We start from the raw sequence: 20,948 nt of genomic DNA, 5'->3' as shown, positions 1-20,948 counted from the left end.
GAAAAATACTGGGCAGAGGTAAGGACATAAGCAATTTTACTGCATGGTAAACTAAATGATTTTAACAGGCCATTATTCTGTATTACTATACTGTCTGACTAACAGCAAAGTGGATAGTGGAATTGAGATGCTACAGTACACCCAAATGCTTAATTACTAAAAAAAACAACCTATTTTCTTACTTGGTTTTGCATAGCTTTTTTTTAAAAGGTCTTAAGCAGGTAATGGTTTAAAGAGACCTAGAAAACCTCATCTACTTCAGCCCACAAGAGGCGGAGTTTGCAGTCTCCTCATTTTGGAAGTAAGGGAAATAACACTTTAGGTCCTGTGATTAAAATTGCTTAAAAAACATTTGTTAAGTTATTATGATAAGAGATTCCTTACAAATAAAAACATATATAAAAATTCTTATATCTTTATCTGACACAGAAGGTACTTTTTACAAAGAAAAATGTTTTTAGTTGAAGAATCTCATCTATTGCCATCAGGTTAAACTGGTGGTGTTTCCACTATTGTGTGTGAAATAGTGTGATGAATGATTAAAGAGATGGAAGATCATTTGGAACATCACAAGAATGCACTGATTTAAAGAAAAAAGAAAGCTGAGCATGCTGCTTCAGTTAGGATCTGTTCAATACTTTAGGTTCACACTTTTTGTGCAATATACTTTATCTATACAGAGTGTGAAATTACTGTGATCACAGAAAAAGGGGATATTGCACAGAAGGAAAATTCTCTATTGCATTAATGCTGCACAAGGACTGTTTAAAATTTTAGATGTTACTTTCAGTTTGGGGTTTGTGTGAATGAATGACTGTGTGAGTGTCAATATGTGTTTAGAACATATTAAGTCTGGTCTTCCCTTGACCGAGACTGCCGTGATGATTTCCTTTATTTGCAGCCTTGTTTGTAGGAGCTGTTTTCATGTTGTTGCATCATCTCTAGGTACTATTAATAAATAAACAAATGAACACAAAACCGAAATCCTTCAGATGAACGAGATAAGGACATCACTTTCTATTAGAAATGACATAATTATTGGAAGAAATATATACAAATCTTAATAGAGTGCCTGCTAAGAATGGACACTGAATGATTTACAGGTAAAATGAAGAGAGAAGCAGTGACCTTGAAACACAACAGTACATGGTATAAAGCACGGAGAATTGCTCCACTGGGAGCTGTTCCGGCTGGGTAATGAGAGCCTCAGACAGACTGTGACCAGCAGGTGTCATTCCCAGGAATTCAGTCTCTTTGAATGGCAGCAAATAACTTGGGTTAAGAAGTGTGGAAAAGGTGGAACAGAGACTCCTACTAGAAATACATATGGAGCTCATGGAAAACCAGAAACTAATTTGTCTAATTACAGATTTAGACCCTACTTATCCCAGGATCATTCAAAGAAAGAAAAAGACAGGGCAAAGTGAGGCTTGATATGAAGACTGAGTTATTCCTTCCCTCTCAAAGGGGTTCAAAGAAAAGAGGAAAATCAAACCAATGAAAAACTGCCAATGTGATGTGACCAAAACCAAATAAGGCTTTTCTCTGTTTAATTTTTCCACACTTAAATTTAGGCCAGTACGGAAAAAAGTATTTTTAATTCGGGTGATCAAGTGAAAGGCTTTTAAATTAGCGGCTCTTTATTTCATCCTAGAATCTTATATTGAAATGAGGCATTTATTATTCTTTTCCTTAAGAGTCTTCCCAGTACAATACTTTTCATTTAGATGTATGAAGCATACTGTATATCAGTTTAGAAAGGATGGCGGTTTCTCTCCTTTAATTTTTTTTTCTTGACTGAATCAGCATAAAAGCCATGTCAGTAATTGTGAGCTTTATTTCATCCACTATTATACGGGACAATACACCCTTGCAGAACACAATGTTGCCCATCCAAAATTCCTCTGTGGACAATTTATGACTCATAACATAGCAACACCAGTTTCTAAAAAGTTGATTTCAATACTTCTCTCTTATTACCTACTGTAGAAACAAATTTTGCCCATCTCCTATAATCTTATAAAATCAGACTGTGAAATGGATCTGTTCTTCAGTTATGATATTTAGGAGATATTGCAGATTTAAGGATATTATATGCAGCATGAGAAAGAGAAGACTGTTCTGTTAGCATGTATCTCGCAGGACAATCTTAGGTAGAAAATATTGTTTTTTCTACCAATTGTTTTTTGTAATACTTTCATACTATTACTATTTTATATTATATACTATTATATTGTAACTATTTCTCCGATATACTATTTTAATGAATGTATATGAGATTTAGGTACACAACCCCAAAAAAACAGATTCCTTACTAGTTTCCATATTTTGATATTAGCCATCCATTTCCAAGAAAATTTGCGTTAGCAATGAAATGGAAAACAGATGCACATCAACGAAAGAAAAAAGTCATTTAGATCAGTTTGTGAATTAATGGCTCCTGATACAAGTACAGTACCTCAAGCCAGCCTTTATACATGCAAGTATTTGCTACATGATGAGTAGAGGAGAAAAGACTATAAAGAATCGATTGCCTCGCCAAGCAGTCCTGTGCATAAAATGGATAGAAAAAGACAGTATAAGGAATGGATACAGAGAGAGAAATAGGGTAATGGGACGGGTGGAGAGCAGACAGTAGACAGAGATAGATGACTCCTTAGCAGCTTCGATTTTCACCCAGTATTGTGAGGAAAATGGAATTCAGAGAGATACATAATGAGATGTAGGGATGGGGTCAGGGAAGGAGCCCTCAGACCATAAGTCCATGATAAGAACAGACAACTAACTAGATAAACTCCATAACCCAGCCACTCATTTCCTTCTGTTCTCCTGCTATCAGTGCTGACACCACCTCAGCACCTTCACCCCCTCTATCTCCTCAATAAAACATAAGTAAACTGTGCAGTAATCTAGCAAACTCAATCACCTTCCCTCACTCTTCAGCAGGGTCTGTCGAGGGTCCATGGCTCTGATTCCCTCAGTCTAAGGCTATTCCCAAGACACACTCTGGTGTTTGGAGCTGGACAAGGCCATGAAGTGCCTGTGTTACACCAGTGGCTGAGATACTCAGCCACCTAGTCCTCAGATTAAGTAAGCTGACAGACTAGCAAATCACTACTCCCGAATTGGTGCTGCTTTTTCAGCTCAATTATGCAGCAGTGTAGCATCTGGCAAATCAAAAAAATATATAACACAGGTGATGATGATGATACAGTAATAATAACATGTCTGCTTCTGTTGCACACATTCAAAGAACAGCAGCCTGCAAATACTGTTTTATGGCTGTATAGAAGTATGCATGTATTTTATTGCTTGTGAGAGACAAAGGACTCAGACTGCGCAGTACTTTTGCAACATCAAGAATGACTTAAAATAGTGAGACATGTTTAAGGAAGTAAGACCTAACATACACATTCATTTATTTGATTATTCTTTTCTTTACAACATGCAAGTTCTGTTTCTTAAATTATTATTTAATTGCTATTCAAAAATGCTGAAGTTATAAATACAAAGTATATGGCATCACATAATTTAATCACTTTTAATATATTTTAACTGTGATACTAGAAAATATGTAATCATACTTCCATAAATTGTTCACCCTGAAATACACAAAGTGGAAAGTGTTTTTTTATCCGTAAAAAACAATTATACAATGCTATACTGTTACAATATTCATTCAACAAGAACAATTAAGTGCAATCCAATTCAATTTCCATAAAAAAAATAAGCAAAACAACAATTACCTTTTTTAATTATGGTTTTGTGATTCAATGGTTAATGTTGAACAGGTACTTGTAAAATTAAAACTATCCTCCAACAACAAATAACGCATAAAAAAATAATTGGTGACTTCTGTTTCCATCAGCCCTACCCAAGTTCCCTGTTTGTCTGCAGGGTGCTGGTACATTATACTGAGCTTCTCCATGATAATGACATTCAGATCGACGCAATCAATGTCCGATGTGGTCATTAGGTCATTAGTGGTCATTAGCATTCCAAACGAATCTAATGGTGCCTCTATCGTTTTTAATCACTGTGGAGAGAGTTTTCTGTGTACTTAAAATTCCACTCTGAAAACACTATCGGACATGCTTAATTATTCTTGGCCCCGCTCATTAGCTTCCTGGGATCTTGGGGGGGAAGGTGGCAGTGATGGATGGAGGCAGGGGAAGGCTGCATGCAGAGAGAAGCTCTCTGCCCGTGACTGATTCCCTCTGTGGGAGTAATGACTCAGGCCGAATAAACAAACACAGTTCAGTTCCTGTTTCCACTGTGGTGATCTACGCACGCTAATGGAGGGGTATCATTAGACCCAAAGGTAAGCTTGATCATGGGATCTTGTAATTAATTGAGTGATCCCCAGGCCTCTGTAGCTCCCGGGGTTTTGGGTAGGCTGATAAAGCGTTAAACAGATAATAAATACTGCAGTGTAATACGATCACTCAGTGTCATCACACACTTGCCAAATGCACCACTATAGCTACAGTATTAAAATCCTGTCTACACGTAACCCAGTGCCCTTTCCGGTTGATTTTTCTTCCACCCTCTGCTTTTCCTGAAAGATAGTCACCAGTCGGGTCATACGCAACACTACCAAACACAAATTGCTTAACCTCCATCATTATCCTTTACAATGGTATAACATCATTAAACTCCTACAGACTATTTTCCAGCTTCCTCACAGCACTGACACTATACTAGCAATGATCGTCAACTGTCTGCTATTCACACCTAATAGTGATTCTCGACACCTCTGACAACATTGTCAGGACTATGACAAAGTCATTATTCTGTACTGATGTTTGTTTATGTAGTATTTCTGGTTCTAAACAAAAGATGCCCAGGTCCAAATTGCTATTGGTTTCCCAAGGATCTGTTCTGGGTCCTTCCCTTTTAACGTTTATATACAGTACTTTATATAGGTAAAGAATATACCGTCCGGTTCCATTACATTGCTGAGAACACCAAAGAATTTTGATAGATTACTCCTCTCTCTTTCTTTTCTGCGTCTCAGGTGAATTAGAAGCATGGATGGAAGAACATCGTAAACTCGCTCTTAAGATCGATCGTTAATTTACGAGTGTTTCCCAAAACCCATCGTAACTTAAGTAGCACGTTAAATCCTTTGTAATCTACGTGCTCCCTGACCCACTCGTTAATCACTAAGTGCTTCTTAAACTGGCTACCTCTTGCGCCAACCTTAGCGACAGAGATCGCCAGAGCACATTAAATTCACGTCATGGGAATTCTCTGGAAATATAGAATAGTAAGATTTTATATTAAGAATTTTGATATTTTGTTGTACTGTGTAAGAGGAAATTTGAAAAAAGAACATTTATTTATACAGTAATTAATTTATTAGTCATCTTGGGTAAATTTCATATTCATAAGTCAAATGTTTTAATAATACTCCCTCTTTTAGTACTTTTGAGGTGGGGTTTAAATTGTATTTAAATTCCATAAAGAACGTGAAAAATGCCAAAGCAAGGAAAACATTTGATATATGTAAAAATCTAACTTGGTTACATAAATATTTACCTCATTACTGCTGGCAGTTAATTGTTTTTTGTTCTTTTTATGTTTTCTTTCTTTTATCTGTATTTTCTCCTCTACTTGTATTTGTTTGGGAGCTGCGAGGGCACATGCCCAGAGAACCCCAATCCGTTACAATACACTTAATTAAAAAGAAAGGCTAAGTTTTATACTTGACTAGATGATATTATTTTCAGGATGAAATGCAGCAATGCATTAAGTTAAATCATTGGGCCTAACATGTATTTATAATGTAGCGCCACGCAGGGCGCTTTAGCCATGCGCACGCAAGGCGGGCTGAGAGCAGCGCCTGGGGACTACCGGACTGTGTATAGTGGGACGGAGGCTGAGATACAGTCTCTTCCCTTCGTGTGTGTGTGTATGTTAGTGTAGGTGCAGCGCTGTAACCCCTGTCCCTGTGTGTGTACCTTCCCGATTCGAGTTAATAAATGTGTTGTTCAACCCCATTCCCTGAGTCCCACGCCTGCTCCATTCCGTACCAAAACCCGCGGTCGATACAATATTTAAAGTTCGAATACCGTTATGTTCTGTCGTGATTGTTGACGGTAAAGCTTAAACCTACTTGTTTTAAAATGTGATTATAGATCCTGTATTTGTTGAGTGTCACATGCCAAGCTTAGTAGTTAATTTTTCCATTGAGTTCCAATACACTCAATAACTATAAATAACAACAGTTTTTTCTCATGAAACACTGATTCTTAACAATGGCAACGCGACAAAAAATATTGCTTTAAATCAAAGACGTCGTGCAGGACACATACACTGCCCACACAGTTAAACTTGGTTTTCTTTTACGGCATGTCAGTCATTTATTTTCTTTTCTCTTAGAAACAATAAGGGTCCCATTTTGTGCCTATCTATACGCTTTCGCTTACATGGTTGTTAAATTATGATGTCATGTTTACTTCATATTCCTTTTCACAACTTTATTTCATCCCACTGAAGGACCAAAACCGACATCATATAATGAAAGTATTGTCAATCGATTGTTTTTCAATCGACTTGTAATGCTTTTTGCTAAGCGACTTCAGGGGAGGAGTTAACAAAGAAGTTCTTTATACTCGCTCGTTAAATGACCGATTAAGAGGGTTTTGGGAAACACACGAAAAAGTAGCTCGTACGTTACGTATATACATCGTAAAGTTGCTCGTTAGTCTCTAAGATTAATCGTTTTCGGGAAACTCACCCCTGACTAGTGGGACACAATCCTTGTATTTCACATGCATATGTCAACTAGTGTGCTGTCTTTCTTCCCATATTAAAATGTTTAAAGTCTGCATATTCTGACATTCTGTAACGTGATATCTGTAACAATGCTCTATTTACTGGACTCCCATCATTTCATAGACTCCAACTGGTACAAAGCACAGCATCTAGAATTCCAAATTGTACAAATTGAAACAAACAATTTACACTGGGTAATCATCAGCTTTATATTTTTTTTCAGGATTTTTTTTTATTCTGAGCAGCATCACTCTTTCCCTTATAACCACACATTTGATTATACACGCTTCTCCTAATTATTGTATGTACTGTATCCTGTGTAGTTTTTCTTCTAGCAAACCCATCTTTAAATCATTTTTTAAATTCCGTTTTCAGCATCTATGATCTTAAGAAAAGTCTCTCTAAAAATACATTTAATCGTATGCTGTAGTTTATTAGCATTGAAGTTTTTTTTATAGTGAATCAGCATTATGTTTCTACCTTAATATAAAGTTGTTGCACTCCTATTTAATTTATGTGCTGTACACTAATGATTGGTTAAATATGTAAAGCACTTTGAGATTATATTCAATATGGAAAGGCATTAAAAAGCAATGTATAAAATTAACACAATCAGATTTTTAAAAACTCACTCTAAGCCATGCCAGCATTATTGACTTTGCTAAGATTCCAAAATATGGAGCCATTTGACGTGGATAGCTTTCTGGAAAGATTACATTTCTAAACTGTATGTGCTGTCTTACAGAAGGTGTCCCACTCGATGTTGACCTTTAAGCCCTTAATCTTTTTTCCTTTCTGTGGTCTTTCAAAGAAGGAGGACATTAATTTATCTTGAATTTCCTCTGCACTGCTTTATGAGAAAGCATTTGAGCTTGCAACTTTAACTTCTTTGTTGTCATGTAGAATAATAATGCAAACTAAATATGACATACAGTAGGTGAAGAAAATCAACCAAATTGGTAAAATAACTCTCCAGCAAATACAAAAGGCAAACAATTTAGTAACATATACAATTGAAGATTTTTTTTATTGTTTGAAGTATGTTAAAATAAGTATGTGTTACTATGAATACGGAAGCATCCACTAATCCTCATAAAGTCACTTATTCCTCATAAAATTCATAGCAATCTGAAGCCTCAGAAGATCTCAGAAGCACAGGAGAGGACTACACTGTCCAAAGCATACAATTTATTTGTACACTGACAAACACACTGGTACAATTAAAAGAGATCACTTAACCAAGTAAAATGTTTTTAAAACATGGGAGGCAATTAGGGCATCCAATCATAAGGAGAACATGCAAACATCAGAAGGTTTCACAGTCCGAAATCACATCCAAGACCTAAGAATTGTGAGGCAGCAGCAGTAAACGCCACTATATACCATCCTATGAATTAATATGATTTTTTCTTAGGAATTTGAGGAGTGTTAGAGATGTGTTATAAATAATGATTAACATCTTTTTCTAAACTTCCTTGTGCAATTCTTTTAAACTGCCTTATTTCACACAAAAACTTGTGTCTGAGGGCTTTAATTGTGGTCAATCTTAACATTCAGGTTTGTTCATAGGATCTATGTTACTTTGGCATACTGTATAAGCAGCATATGATAATCAATCAATATACAGTGTACTACCAATTTGATCCCAATAAAAGAAGCAATGGTAACATAAATATAGTAAATATCCATTATTCCCATTATTAGTAGTAGTAGTAGCAATAAAAATAATGCATGTTTATAAAATTTACAAGGTAACCTATTTGATTCTAGTTGACACCGACACAGACTCCCGATAAGTGACTGCCATTTATTTGGAGCAAGGTTAAAAAGCTTGGTTCACTCTGAGCTCTTTCAAGTGTTTGTCATCTTATTTTCACTGGTGCTACTGCTCTCCCTTTTTCGGTTTCTTTGATTGTACCTGTGCCCTGATGTCTAGGAACAGTTGTAAACCTGTGTAGCTGTGTCTGATAATGAACAGTGTGCCAACGAGATTACCACAGCTTTCTCATACACATACCAAATTCAATCAGACTGCAAGCTTCAATCAAAAGTTTATTTGCTGACTGTGAAAATCACAGGGAAGTTTTCCCACAAATGTGATTACAATTGCTGAACAGCAAACTTCAGAACAGTGTAGAGATTAGCACACAGCACATGGGAAATAACACTAAACCCTCTGGTCTTCTTGTTTTAAAAGTATTTAATTCCTAGCAAGCCAGGCTTTGGATGTTTAAAAAGGGGAGAGATTTAACAGTGCCTGAAGAATTCACATTATTCCTAATCTAATTTTAAACCTTACCTGATCTGAAACATCAATACTTGGTATAGAACATGTAGACATTTCTCTTCCTTTCTGTTACATAAATATTTGGCATTGCAGTTAGATAAGACGACAGGTATCAAACTACATCTATGAAAGGAGAGGTGGTGTATTGCAGCCAAACAATAAGTTGAAGAAAATTGAATTGTTTATCAGGACTTTAGTTGTTGACAAAAGTAACATGCTGTATTTAAAGCCAAAAACATAGTGCATTTTCTTTATAAACCTCGTAAAGACTTTTCATCTCATTTGCATTACATACTGTATGTTGTTAGTATTCTTCTTTTATAAAGAACAATAAATTATGGCATAAAATGAGACAAGAAATGATTGTGAAAAGGAATAACTTCTAAAATATATTAATACCAATATTTTTTTACCGATTTCTAGTTTCCTTCTCGGTTTAAAACTATTTTTCCAGGACTCTTTTTAATATTTTTTTTTACCCTTATAAAACATTATCATTTGATTTGTTTGATTTATTGGTTATATACATTTACAATAGATTAATTACAGGTCCTATTAAATATTGATAAGATTAAATGTTTTTATAGTTGTGTGTATATATTACATTTATCATACAGTAGATGTTGAAAAGATAATAGAATTTCTAACAGAAGTTTAAGAGGAACCTTGGATCCTGATGTCACATACTTCCACTTACATACTGTACCTACTGTATGTATATACATCTTGAACCCAGGGCTTCCCTTCATGTACAGTATCTCTATATTGTATCATGTACTGTACTCTATCTCCATCTCATTCTTCTCATCTCCCCATCTACTGTACACCCTTGAATCAGATCCCTTGCTCAATCCTAACGATAGTGAGGGCGGGTTTGGGTAACTTATCCTTTCAGATAGGCTGCCATTGCCTCAGTTAGGCAAGTCATGCCAAATACTTTACACATATTTTGTCTCTTTCGCATGCGTTAGGATTTAACAGAACTAATGAATTACCACTTATAACTGAAACAAAGCTATGATTTTGTGCCATTGGGACCTTTAATCAGGGTGGATTCCAAAGAAACAATTGGAAACAGAGCAAGTATTAAAAAGAGAGCTCATTCTCTACTTTATTGTTCTCTTTAATGATGCTCACTTTTGTCTCTTTTGAGAGATGCAAAAGATTTCAGAGGTTAATTCAGCAGTCTGTCAGGTGGGATATTTTCTCTCTCATCTGTCTTGTTCCCTAGAGGATCTCTATGTTTTTTGTTTCTCTTGGCTTCAGCTAGAGAAGTCCACGGGACTCGTCCATTGAGGTTTTATGACCAGGTGTCTGTACTCATCTAATTTTGTATTCATCTGGCAGTTTCTCTTTTTCTCTTTCCTTCAGAGTGGATCACATGTTCCTTCCACGCTCCCCAGCTGCATGCTGTCACTCAGAACTCTGGGATCTGTAGTTTTCTTCCATGCTTGCCCTGTTGTAAGATATATAGACTATGGTCTAGGATGTATCAACCTTCTATAATCTCTCCCTAGAATTTCCTGAAATTTGCCATCAACATAATTGAAAAACAAGTGGTATACCATGAAAGTTATACACTCAGTGGCCACCTTATTACAGTAGGTACACTTGCTCGTTAACGCAAATAACAAAACAGTGAATCATGTGGCTGCAAGTTAATATATAAAGCATGCAGACATGGTCAACAGGTTTAGCTGTTGTTTGACCAAACATTAGAATGGGGAAGATGCGTGATCTAAGTGACTTTGACTATGGTATGGTTGTTGGTAACAGACGTGGTGGTTCCAGCATCTCAGAAATAACTGACCTCCTGGGATTTTCACGCACTACAGTGTGTATTTACCAATGGTCTTTGAGCACTAGATGCTATATATCATTCTAGTGAACATCTCTCAGTTGTTCATTGGGGTTCAAGTCTAGTATGTAGGATGTCTATGGTATAAATGTCACATCTCGCAAGACAACAAAGACAACAAAGTCAATTTTACATGTGCGGCATGAGGAAGTCCATTTGACCTATTGAAACTAAAACACTTCAGGATGAACAAGCGGGATGGCCAGCATATACTGTAGGACTGTTATCAACTGCTACAAGTAAATTTCTGCACTGACATTCCTGCTAATGCTATCACACTTGGAACTCTGCAATGATTGGCCTGCTGTACATACAAATTAGCACATTATTCTTCATGACTGGCTCACAAAAGATGACAACCATCAGGATGGTCTATACGAAACCTTGATTCAACATTTAGGAAGATTTTGATCTATGACTCAGTGCACTATCAGTTTTAATTTTGATTTTACATTGTTTTATTCCTTTTTTTAGCATAGGCTTTTTCTGGGCAGTCTGGTGTTTTTGTTTACAGAAAGAGGTGTGCAAAATTCGAGAACAGAAATTCCAGAATAGCATATACTATTATTGAGGAAAGCCACTGTGATATCCCTTTCCTTAATATCCATTTCACATATCCATTTTACAGCAGGATAATGCAAAAAACTTAGCATGACAAAGACCTACAAGAAATTAAAAAACAGAAATTAGAAAAGTTAACTGTATTACAACACTGTCACTGATTGGATTTTTTAATGACCTATATGCACAGTGCACTAAACTTTTGTTCTGTAATCTATTTTCATATACTGTAAAGAACCTTGGAAAAATGGCTAGCATGTGAATAGCCTGTGCTATTCTCTAGTTCATCCTTGTGGAACTGTGTCTGACATGTATTATCTTCTCAGATTACTTAAATTTAAACAAGAAAATACTTTCCACGTAGTAAAGTAAATGTTCTTTTTACTATGTCTTCTTTTAATACTATATCAGTGGAATGAACAAAAAAGGGATATTAATTCTAAACAAAGGATTGGAAATATGACTACCAGTATCATTGCTTAGTAAATTAAGTAAATCACTACAATGTGTAGGAGTTTATGAAATTTTTAAACTCCATTCTCTTTTAACATACTGTATATAGCAGTGGATCATTTGACAGTTTCATTGTTTTTTTGTTAAATGACTCCATTGAAGACACAACACTCAGTAGCAAAAGCAGTAGCAAAAACTTCAACATGAAAAAAATGCAGGATTGCTAATATAAAATTAAGTAATGTCATCTGTTTTTATCTCTAGAATGAATGAGGCACCCAGCTTTGTGTGCCATTGACACCAGCTAGTTGAAGGGATAGTTCCCTCTAATAGGCCTGAGGTCTTTTGTATTGAAAAATGAGCATAAGGTCAGTTTTTCCAGTGCTTAACTTGGCAGACAGACATGTGAACACAGTGGGTTTCGCAACACACCATTGAGTTTGGCTTTCCCTATGAGGACCAATGCCAAGTATGCTGGAAACAAAAAATATATAGAAAACCTCATAATCACCCTGATCTCAGTCTCATCCAATTGATTCCTCACCTTCTAGCCCCCAACATGAAACTGCTCTCTCTTGAGTCACTTGTGGAATAAAAATCCCCTTTCTGACTTGCTGAGTGATGAATGAAAAACTGAAAAACCAGCCTATCAGTTCCCCTCCACAGATCTTCATTTCCTCACAGCTCCTCAGACAGACACGTTCTCTCCTAAACACCTCCCACACAGGATTCTCCCCATCTCTATACTGTATGTCATTTATCATCACCCCCGCCTGCCTGAACACTGTTCAATCTCTCTCCCAGGAACAGGCTCTTTCTGCTTTCTCATAGAATGTAAATATTATAAAAGAGGAACAAGGGAAGAAAAGTAGATGAAATTAAACTGTGGTGGGAAGTCCAGTATAAATATGCACTTTATTCACTATTCTACAACATGTAAAGTTGAGTCCTGTGTTCCAAGCAGATAGCTGGGTGTCTAGAATGAAGGACAGCAGAGATTTGCAGGTCACTGGGAGATGGAGTGTGTCAGCTGCCTCCTAGAAAGGATTGAGTAGCCCTACCCCTCAAGGCCAAATACAAGTTTTTTCTCAGCCAGGAGAAGAATTGCAGCCCTGGGGTTAACCAATTCATTTATTGTCCTTCAAGACATACAGTACAGTGGAGTGCCTCTCTGATGGATTGTCAACTTTTATCCATTGCTTTTATCAGTCCTTGAATTAACAGTACCTAAGTGGAGAGCATAGTTCAGGTCATCTTAGGTGTGCTTTTGTGCTCTTGCTCTCAAAACCAATAAAAATGGAATAAAATCAGTTAATTTCTTAATATCTCTGGCACCTCTGTCCTGAACCTGTGAAAGGGTGGACATACCTAATGCTGGACAAATGTGACACATCAGGAAATAATAAAGTATACAAAAAAGAGGAGGTTCCTTGACCTACCTTGATCATGTAGCCAGAAAACACGGTATCAGTTTCAACAACATGGCTGGGTAGTTAGTTCCATACTACCATTTTGTGCTTGTGTTCTCCATTTTGAATGTGCTGTCCTACTGTATAGCTGTCGTCTGTGTCCCCTGTTTCTTGTTCATCATGTTTGTTTTTGTCCGTATCCTTAAGGATTTTCAACACATAATCAATACATAGTTCCTCATAGTCGTCTGTGTTCAAGACTAGAAAGTCAAATTAGGGCATTCCTTTGGGCCAAGAGATCTGTATCTGTTCACTGTTCACTGGACTGATTCCAAAGCAGCAATATCATATTTGTAATGTTGTAACCAAAACTGTACACAATATTCTAAATGAGGTCTTATTAGTGCATTGTTAAATGAAACACCCTTCGATTTAAAGTCTATGCTTTTCACTATATATCCAAACATTCTGATTACCATTGTTAATGCTTCCCAACATTAAGAAGATGAAAATGAACGGTCAACATATACACTTGTCTTTTCCATTAGTATCTTCTTTGAACCTCCGTATTTAGTAGCTACCTTATAGCTATATCTTGCTTTTGCTACCTGCATGTAACACTCTTCACTTGTCTACATTAAATGTCATCTTCCCAGTATGGATATTTTTAAAATTCTTTTAAATTTCATTTCTTCATTTCACAGTGTTTGCTAATCCTCCTGTTTCAGTATCACCTGCAAACCTGAATAGTTTTCAAGATTATTAACATAAATTAGGAAAAGCACTTTTCCTAATAAGCCTAATAAGTACCCCCTTGTGGTACTTGTACATCACCCGCGTAATGAAAGGGCAATACATTGACAAAACTTCAATGGGTATTACACCTTTCTTGAGCAACTATTGGAAGGATTGTGTTAAACGTCTCATAATGTCTTAGACAGAGGTCTGATAACATTCTTGTTTCTTTTGTACAATTTGTAGATTACTATGAGGACCTGTAGCATTGTATACCCTGGGTTTCCTGGATTCATTTTTTTACAAACCAGAAGCTTTGCCTTACTATCTAGGTGATGCAGAATGGCATGTAGCAGAGCAGCAGGAAGTAAATTTAAGAGTCTCGTACATTCCGCCCTCACAATCTCTTTCAGAAAACAAGTGCAGAAAGTGAGTATGTCTAAAAACAGACTAAAGACTGATCTTTACTATCATGCTTTTGTTTAAGTAGTGTAGCTGAGCTCCCCATGGTTTAAAGGAAGATTTTCTCAGCAGGTATCCCTTTAGCAATGTTTTTCTGATGTGGTTCTCTCTACTGTTGCACCCCTGACTAACATACACCTCTGTCTGAGTATGGGTCACACTTTCCTCTACAGCTCACGCTGTACATCTAGTATGAAAATTAATACTACCCACAGTGATAAGCATAGCCCTAATTCCCTCCTAATAATTTAGGGGACAAGGCTGTACTGTTCTGATATTCAGAAGTTATATTTCTGCAGAGAGCAGTATTAATACCAGGCAAGATATTTTGATGGAGCTCAACACCTCTCTCTCATGTTTTACTTTTTCCTGTATTAAGAATAAACTATTATTAATGTAGCATTAATCGTATTAATGTTTAAACAGAAATAACCAAAGGAAATCATTGTACAACAATATTAAGGCTAAGGCAAAATAAATCTGTTTTGAAAAACAAAACAGATGTCATTTACAGTAGGAAGAACACTTCCACTTATGGCCAGTTGTACGACATACTCCACTGCAGCCTAAATCTCGAAATTATTTCTGCTCTCATTGTCTTCTTTCTATTTTTAAAGAAATGACTGCAGGCTTTACTTTTTAACAAAGACTTTTAAGAATATGTCTTTTGGTATTAAACAAAATAGCTACCAGCGGGGTAGCTATTGATTTAAAAGCCGATTTATCACAGAACTAAGAAAAACATTTTTAAACAATTAAAACATATACAAAACTTTAGAATATAAGTTTAAGATCATAACAGACTACTCTAGTATTTTGATTGGAATGGGCATTGTAGTGTTGCTGAATTTGTATCCTTTTAAAAATCCTTTTCAACTTTTTGTAATAATTAAGTATTGTATGTGCTTTACACTCTGCTTTCTAAAAAGACACAACTTAAAGACTCGAGAGACTAAAGCTTAGTGATCTGTTCTTCCTCTATACTTTGAAACACACGCAGTCTTACACACACACAAGCATCAGCAGGAGTATGGATTATCCAGTGTAATCCACTCTCGGAGACTGAGCAGCCATGGGGGTAAAGGTGAGTGGGCTGAGCTCGGAGAGAGAAGAGACGTGAGGTTTATGGGATTTCCCAGAATTCCATATCCCTCTTCATCCTGCCTTGGATGGGAAATGTTGATGTTAAAACAGTATTAGCTATAGTCTGAAGAGACTGAAGGGGATAAAGAGCTGTGGGAGATACTGTACAGAGCTGCTCATCTGAAATATTGCACATGCTAGCTTCAATCCATGACATTACAGTTACCAATAAAGAGATCTTTTTGGTGTACTATTTTTTGTTCGTACATACCAAAGTATAAAATCTTTAACACATTATGTTAAGTAGGAAGGGTATAACTACATGTGATTATTGCATTATTTTATATAAAATCCATGCAACTGTGAAGATACCTTTGGAAATACAATTTTGAAAGAGCAAGCTACATTGACTGCAGTTATTGAAATGAACACTGAATACAATATTTAGATGTTTTTAATGTGAGACATTTTATTCTGTGTGACTATTCAATGGTAATGGCCTTACCAAAAAATATTTGTGTTATTGGTATACTAAGAAGATTATGAAGAACATATGTGCCTTCTCCCCAGCAGTAAACAAACATACTGTATGTACATAATCTGGCCATCAATCTGTTACTTTACATTTAAGATAATCCATTCGTCCCATGTTCAGATTCTAAGGCTAAAACCATGATTACTAAATCATCAAGCAAATGTCTTTCATTAATATTCACTTTATTAATATTAATTAAACTCTATGTTTTTTTATTTAAATTTTTCTTCCAAATACTTCTGGGGATTTAACAGAAAGAATATTTCCTGTATCTGCTGCTACTGTATGAACACAGAGTAAGCAAAAGTGATGCCCTGCATGTCATTCATAATAATGGGAGAACAGCATTGAATTCCAAACACTTTGATTGCATTTTTGCTCTGGCAGCTTAAGGGACCCTCTCAGCTTGATTCAGCAAAACAGCTTTAGTGTGCTATCACCTTGTTGATGTTATGTTTCATATTTTATTAGGATTTTTTTTTATTTTAATAATTACATTTAATCATTTACAGTATGTAGTGTAGTTTCATACATTAGTATACCTTTAAATATGGCATTTTACATTTTGTCAATTGTCATGTACTGTAAAGTAGAGAAGCATTAACATTTTGTCAAAAACAAACAATAAGAACAAGACATACATTATAAGAAACACAGTTACTGTTAAATTAATTTATGGATTCACTTTTTAACATTACTGTTGAATCTGTAAAATAAACTATTACAATATAACAGACCGACTACCATCCAAAACAGTGACAACTGCTCATATTCCCTGCAAACCATTTATTTTTTATCAGTTATTTGTCCAAAACTGAAGAAGTGAAATTTCTCAGCTATTTGAATTCAGTGCAAAGTGGCAGATTTCCAGTAAAATGAACAAAAGATTTCATATACAAGACCTTGAAGCTCAGCTCATGGTTCATCTTTGAAAACTGTTCACCTGTCAGACCTGACAAGCACAACAAGACAGCAGCACGATTTACAAAAATAAAATGCAAACAACAGCAGCATGAAGCATACAAGCACACTGGCAGTAAGTCCACTGTGTAAAACTGAGGGCAAAAACAACAACAAAACAAATAGCAGAACCCTCTACGGGCAAATAAATAAGCTTCTTTAAACCATCTTTAATAGAGAGCACCTCTACAAATGAATACCCTCTGGATATTTTTAATAAACAAGTATTATGTAGTAAGTGCAGACTCTTACTTTTAGGAGAAGATCTTTAATGAACTAGTGGTATCCACATTTTTAGAAATCTTTTGAAGATATTGTAGACATAAATTACTGTCTGGCTAAATGAGTACAACATTCAAGGGCCTTATATTCAAACCAAGCACATAAATTCCATAGGAACAGTAAGTATCTAAGGGATTGCATACAGGGAGCAAACCCTTTAATGCAATCCATTAATCTGCATTTCTTTCTGAAACATCTATGCTTAATGGAGATCATAATTGAAGTTTAAGTGAGAAGGACTATCCCTCTATCAGGCCCAAATATGTTCTGTATAAATATTAATAAAAGACTCCCCTTCCTTTCCCTCCACTTCTTGCCTTTCAGGAGCTCTTTTTCTCCAACTAGTAATTCCAATTACTCCTTCATCATCTTTCATGAGAATGTTGTTATTCCCATAACCTGGCAGGTTAAACCCAAATTTAACCAAGTCTTATTTTTGTTTCATTTCACACATTATTTTTAAAACATAATTTTCAAAAAATAACTATCTGGACAAGTTGCTGAAATATATTTAACCAAAGTGGTAAGAAACATGAAACATGTGAGATCAACCTCTCATATTGCTGTTTCAGTAGTTTAACAGAGAACTGGTATCCTGCAACAGGTCAGTATCTCACACAGAGCACAGCAGTAAAATAAAAGAAAATTATTGTTATTGTCATTATTATCACCATCGTCATCATCTTTCTATTTAATGCACATCTACCTTTTACAGTACATTTGAACAAATGATGTATCTGTGGTAAATAAATCGCACTGCTTTCTTTTCCACACCTAAACTATACATCATGATGTCTATATGTGCGAAGCAACTTACTGTCAAATTGAGACACTGTAAGGCTGCATTATAGAAACAAATAATCTTTATCTTTTCTTTAAACAGAGAACCAATAGTCCTTGAAAAGATAGTATTAGCCAATGCTCCAGTATATTTTGTAATAATTGGTAGAAGAAATAAGAAAAATAAAAATAATAATTTTGGAAGAGACAAACTTCATTGAAGTGCAATGCTGATATATCCTACTACACAATAGATCAAGCAGAGAAGTGAGAAGCTGCTTCACAGTTGAACAGAATCATCTAGCTTTACATATCAAACTCTAATTGGAACCTTACTGAAAAGCTTGTCCAACTAATATCATTATGATTGATTGATGACTGTTTTAATAAGTAGAGTGCGAAACTGTCGTGGTGGACTGACCTGGTGGATGAAAACTTGCGCCCCACGGGGGCTCAGCAGGAGAATGGCACGCCTCAGGGTGTCTCTGTAGCGGTTCAGCTCTTCTGTCCGCATGGTGGTGAAGAGGTTGGCGAAGACACGGCTGATATTGCGGTCGACACGCTGCAGGGACACGTCGAGTCCAAGCCGTGATGCCTGGTCAAGGAAGCTCTGCAGGCCCCGGATATCTGCAGGACAAGAGCAAAGAGGCATGAGCTGGGCCCAGTCAGAAGAACATGGACACAGTGGAATCTTCAGTTTCTCATCCATCCTGATCTCTCATTTACTTACTGAAACTATTATTACCTTCCTTAATGAAACAAAACCTGAAGGAGCCATGTCTAGGCAATAGTTCTTAATTTGTGCCAAAACATAGTGTTGCCTTTAAAAGCTTTACAAACTCAGAGGTTTTGTAAGCATTTTTTAATCTGCTGTTGCTTCAGGCTCAACAACAAGAGGAAGAGAGAAGTTTTGTGGTTGCATGGGTATTGATTATCTATTCAAATAAAGACTTCAGGTAGTCTGGAAAATCTTCAATACACAGTCATGTGCCTCCATATTACATTTTGTTTACTTACAGCTATGGACTTGTCATTCTATTTGTGCTTAATTTGAAACTGTCCACACTCCAGTATGCCCATTTCCCCCCATACATCCACTCTATCCCATTCACATTGAGCTCCTGCATCTCAACATTAAGCACTACATTCCACAAACAATTATTTTTTTCAGTTCTAACAATATTGTTTGATTTTGTATGTCTTACTGATCACCTTTGAAAAAAGTTTTTTTCTTCTTTTTAAACCATTTTATAGATAAATACAAAGGATATTTAAAATAATTATATTAGATAATACTTTTTGGGCTGTCAGATAATAAGAAATCAATTACATTGGCAACAATACAGAAATGTAATATTTACTGTAAGTAAAATAAGTAAAACATTTAAATAGACTGTATTTACTTTACAGAGAAAATCCATGCTTTCTCTCTAAGTGCTCTGTAGAGCGATCCTACTTATTGACTACCCTATATAATTACATGTGTGAACCCAATAACCCACACATTACATTTCTTGGGAGTCTTTTTTCCAAGTAATGGCTACTTCTACATATTATAATCACTTTTCAGTCCCCTTGTAAAATCATTGTATACAAACCTAGCAAAGATACTGTAGTACTGAAAGCCTATTTAGGCCTTGCATGAATAGTAGAATGAAAAAAGCTCTGAAAAGAAAGTGCATTTACAGTAGGTAATAGCTGTGTTGTCCCCAGTGTAAAATCTGTCTTAAAAATAAAAGAGCAACAGGTCAGTATCTCACACAGAGCACAACACTAAAATAAAAGAAAATTATTGTTGTTATTGTCATTATTATCATCATCGTCATCGTCATCTTCCTATTTAATGCACATCTACCTTTTACAATTGAACAAATGTTTTTGTATCTGTGGTAAATAAATCGCACTGCTTTCTTTTCTCGAAAATTCCCGAAATGATCATGTACAGTAAGTTCTTGCATATCTGTGATCTAATCTTTCTGGTTACCACACCTAAACTATACATCAGAATGTCTATGTGTACGAAGCAACTTACTGTCAAATTGAAACACTGTAAGGCTGCATTATAGAAACAAATAATCTTTATCTTTTCTTTAAACAGAGAAGCAATAGTCCTTGAAAAGATAGAGGCGGATCAGTATTAGCCATTGCTCCAGTATATTTTGTAATAATTAGTAGTAGTACTAAGAATAAGAATAAGAATAATTTTGGAGGAGACAAACTTCACTGAAGTACAATGCTGATATGTCCAACTACAGATAGATCAGGCAGGAAAGTGAAAAGCTGCTTCACAGTAGAACTTTAGGTAGAGTAGTGTTTATCCATGACATTGCTTGTCTCTACTGTTTCGAAAAGTTATACTTCTTTTTAAGATGTCTTAAAAAGTAAGTCAGGTTTAATGTCTAACCCCAATGATGGCACCTCCTGCATCACAGTATCCTTGAGCACCAGTCCGTGGCAGTTGTTTTGGGAACATTTAACTTAAAATTTGAAAAATGTTAATCTAAATTTGTAAATGTAATGTTTTGGAACTAAAACATTACATTTAACTGTAGCTCAGGAGTATGTGTGCTCCTTACTGGTCCACCAACACCACTCACAGTCACAACCTGGATTTTCTCAGAGGTCTTCTGTCCTGGGACTGACCAGGCCCAGCCTTACTTACAGTACCTTCTGAAATCTCATTAAATCAGGCTACATGGTGGTAACACAGTTGCCCCTGCAAAGTCTCTCAGTGGCTTTTGACCTCCGAGTTATATACAGTAG

At 35.9% G+C, this 20,948-nt stretch overlaps 1 protein-coding gene across 2 annotated transcripts in view; it reads right to left on the bottom strand.

Moving 5' to 3' along the window:
• The window catches only part of LOC148834819 (glutamate receptor ionotropic, delta-1-like), a 363,808-nt gene that overhangs the window by 136,818 nt on the left and 206,042 nt on the right, over positions 1-20,948 (bottom strand). For both annotated transcript variants that reach the window (XM_088916450.1, XM_088916451.1), the window contains exon 4: positions 18,607-18,812. In XM_088916450.1, the coding sequence (XP_088772576.1) occupies positions 18,607-18,812 (206 nt within the window). The remainder of the gene's footprint in view (positions 1-18,606; positions 18,813-20,948) is intronic.

This window comes from Atractosteus spatula, chromosome 5, assembly GCF_055471065.1.
Source record: "Atractosteus spatula isolate fAtrSpa1 chromosome 5, fAtrSpa1.hap1, whole genome shotgun sequence".
NCBI classification, from domain to species: domain Eukaryota; kingdom Metazoa; phylum Chordata; class Actinopteri; order Semionotiformes; family Lepisosteidae; genus Atractosteus; species Atractosteus spatula.
This window is presented reverse-complemented; position numbering and strand designations above follow the sequence as displayed.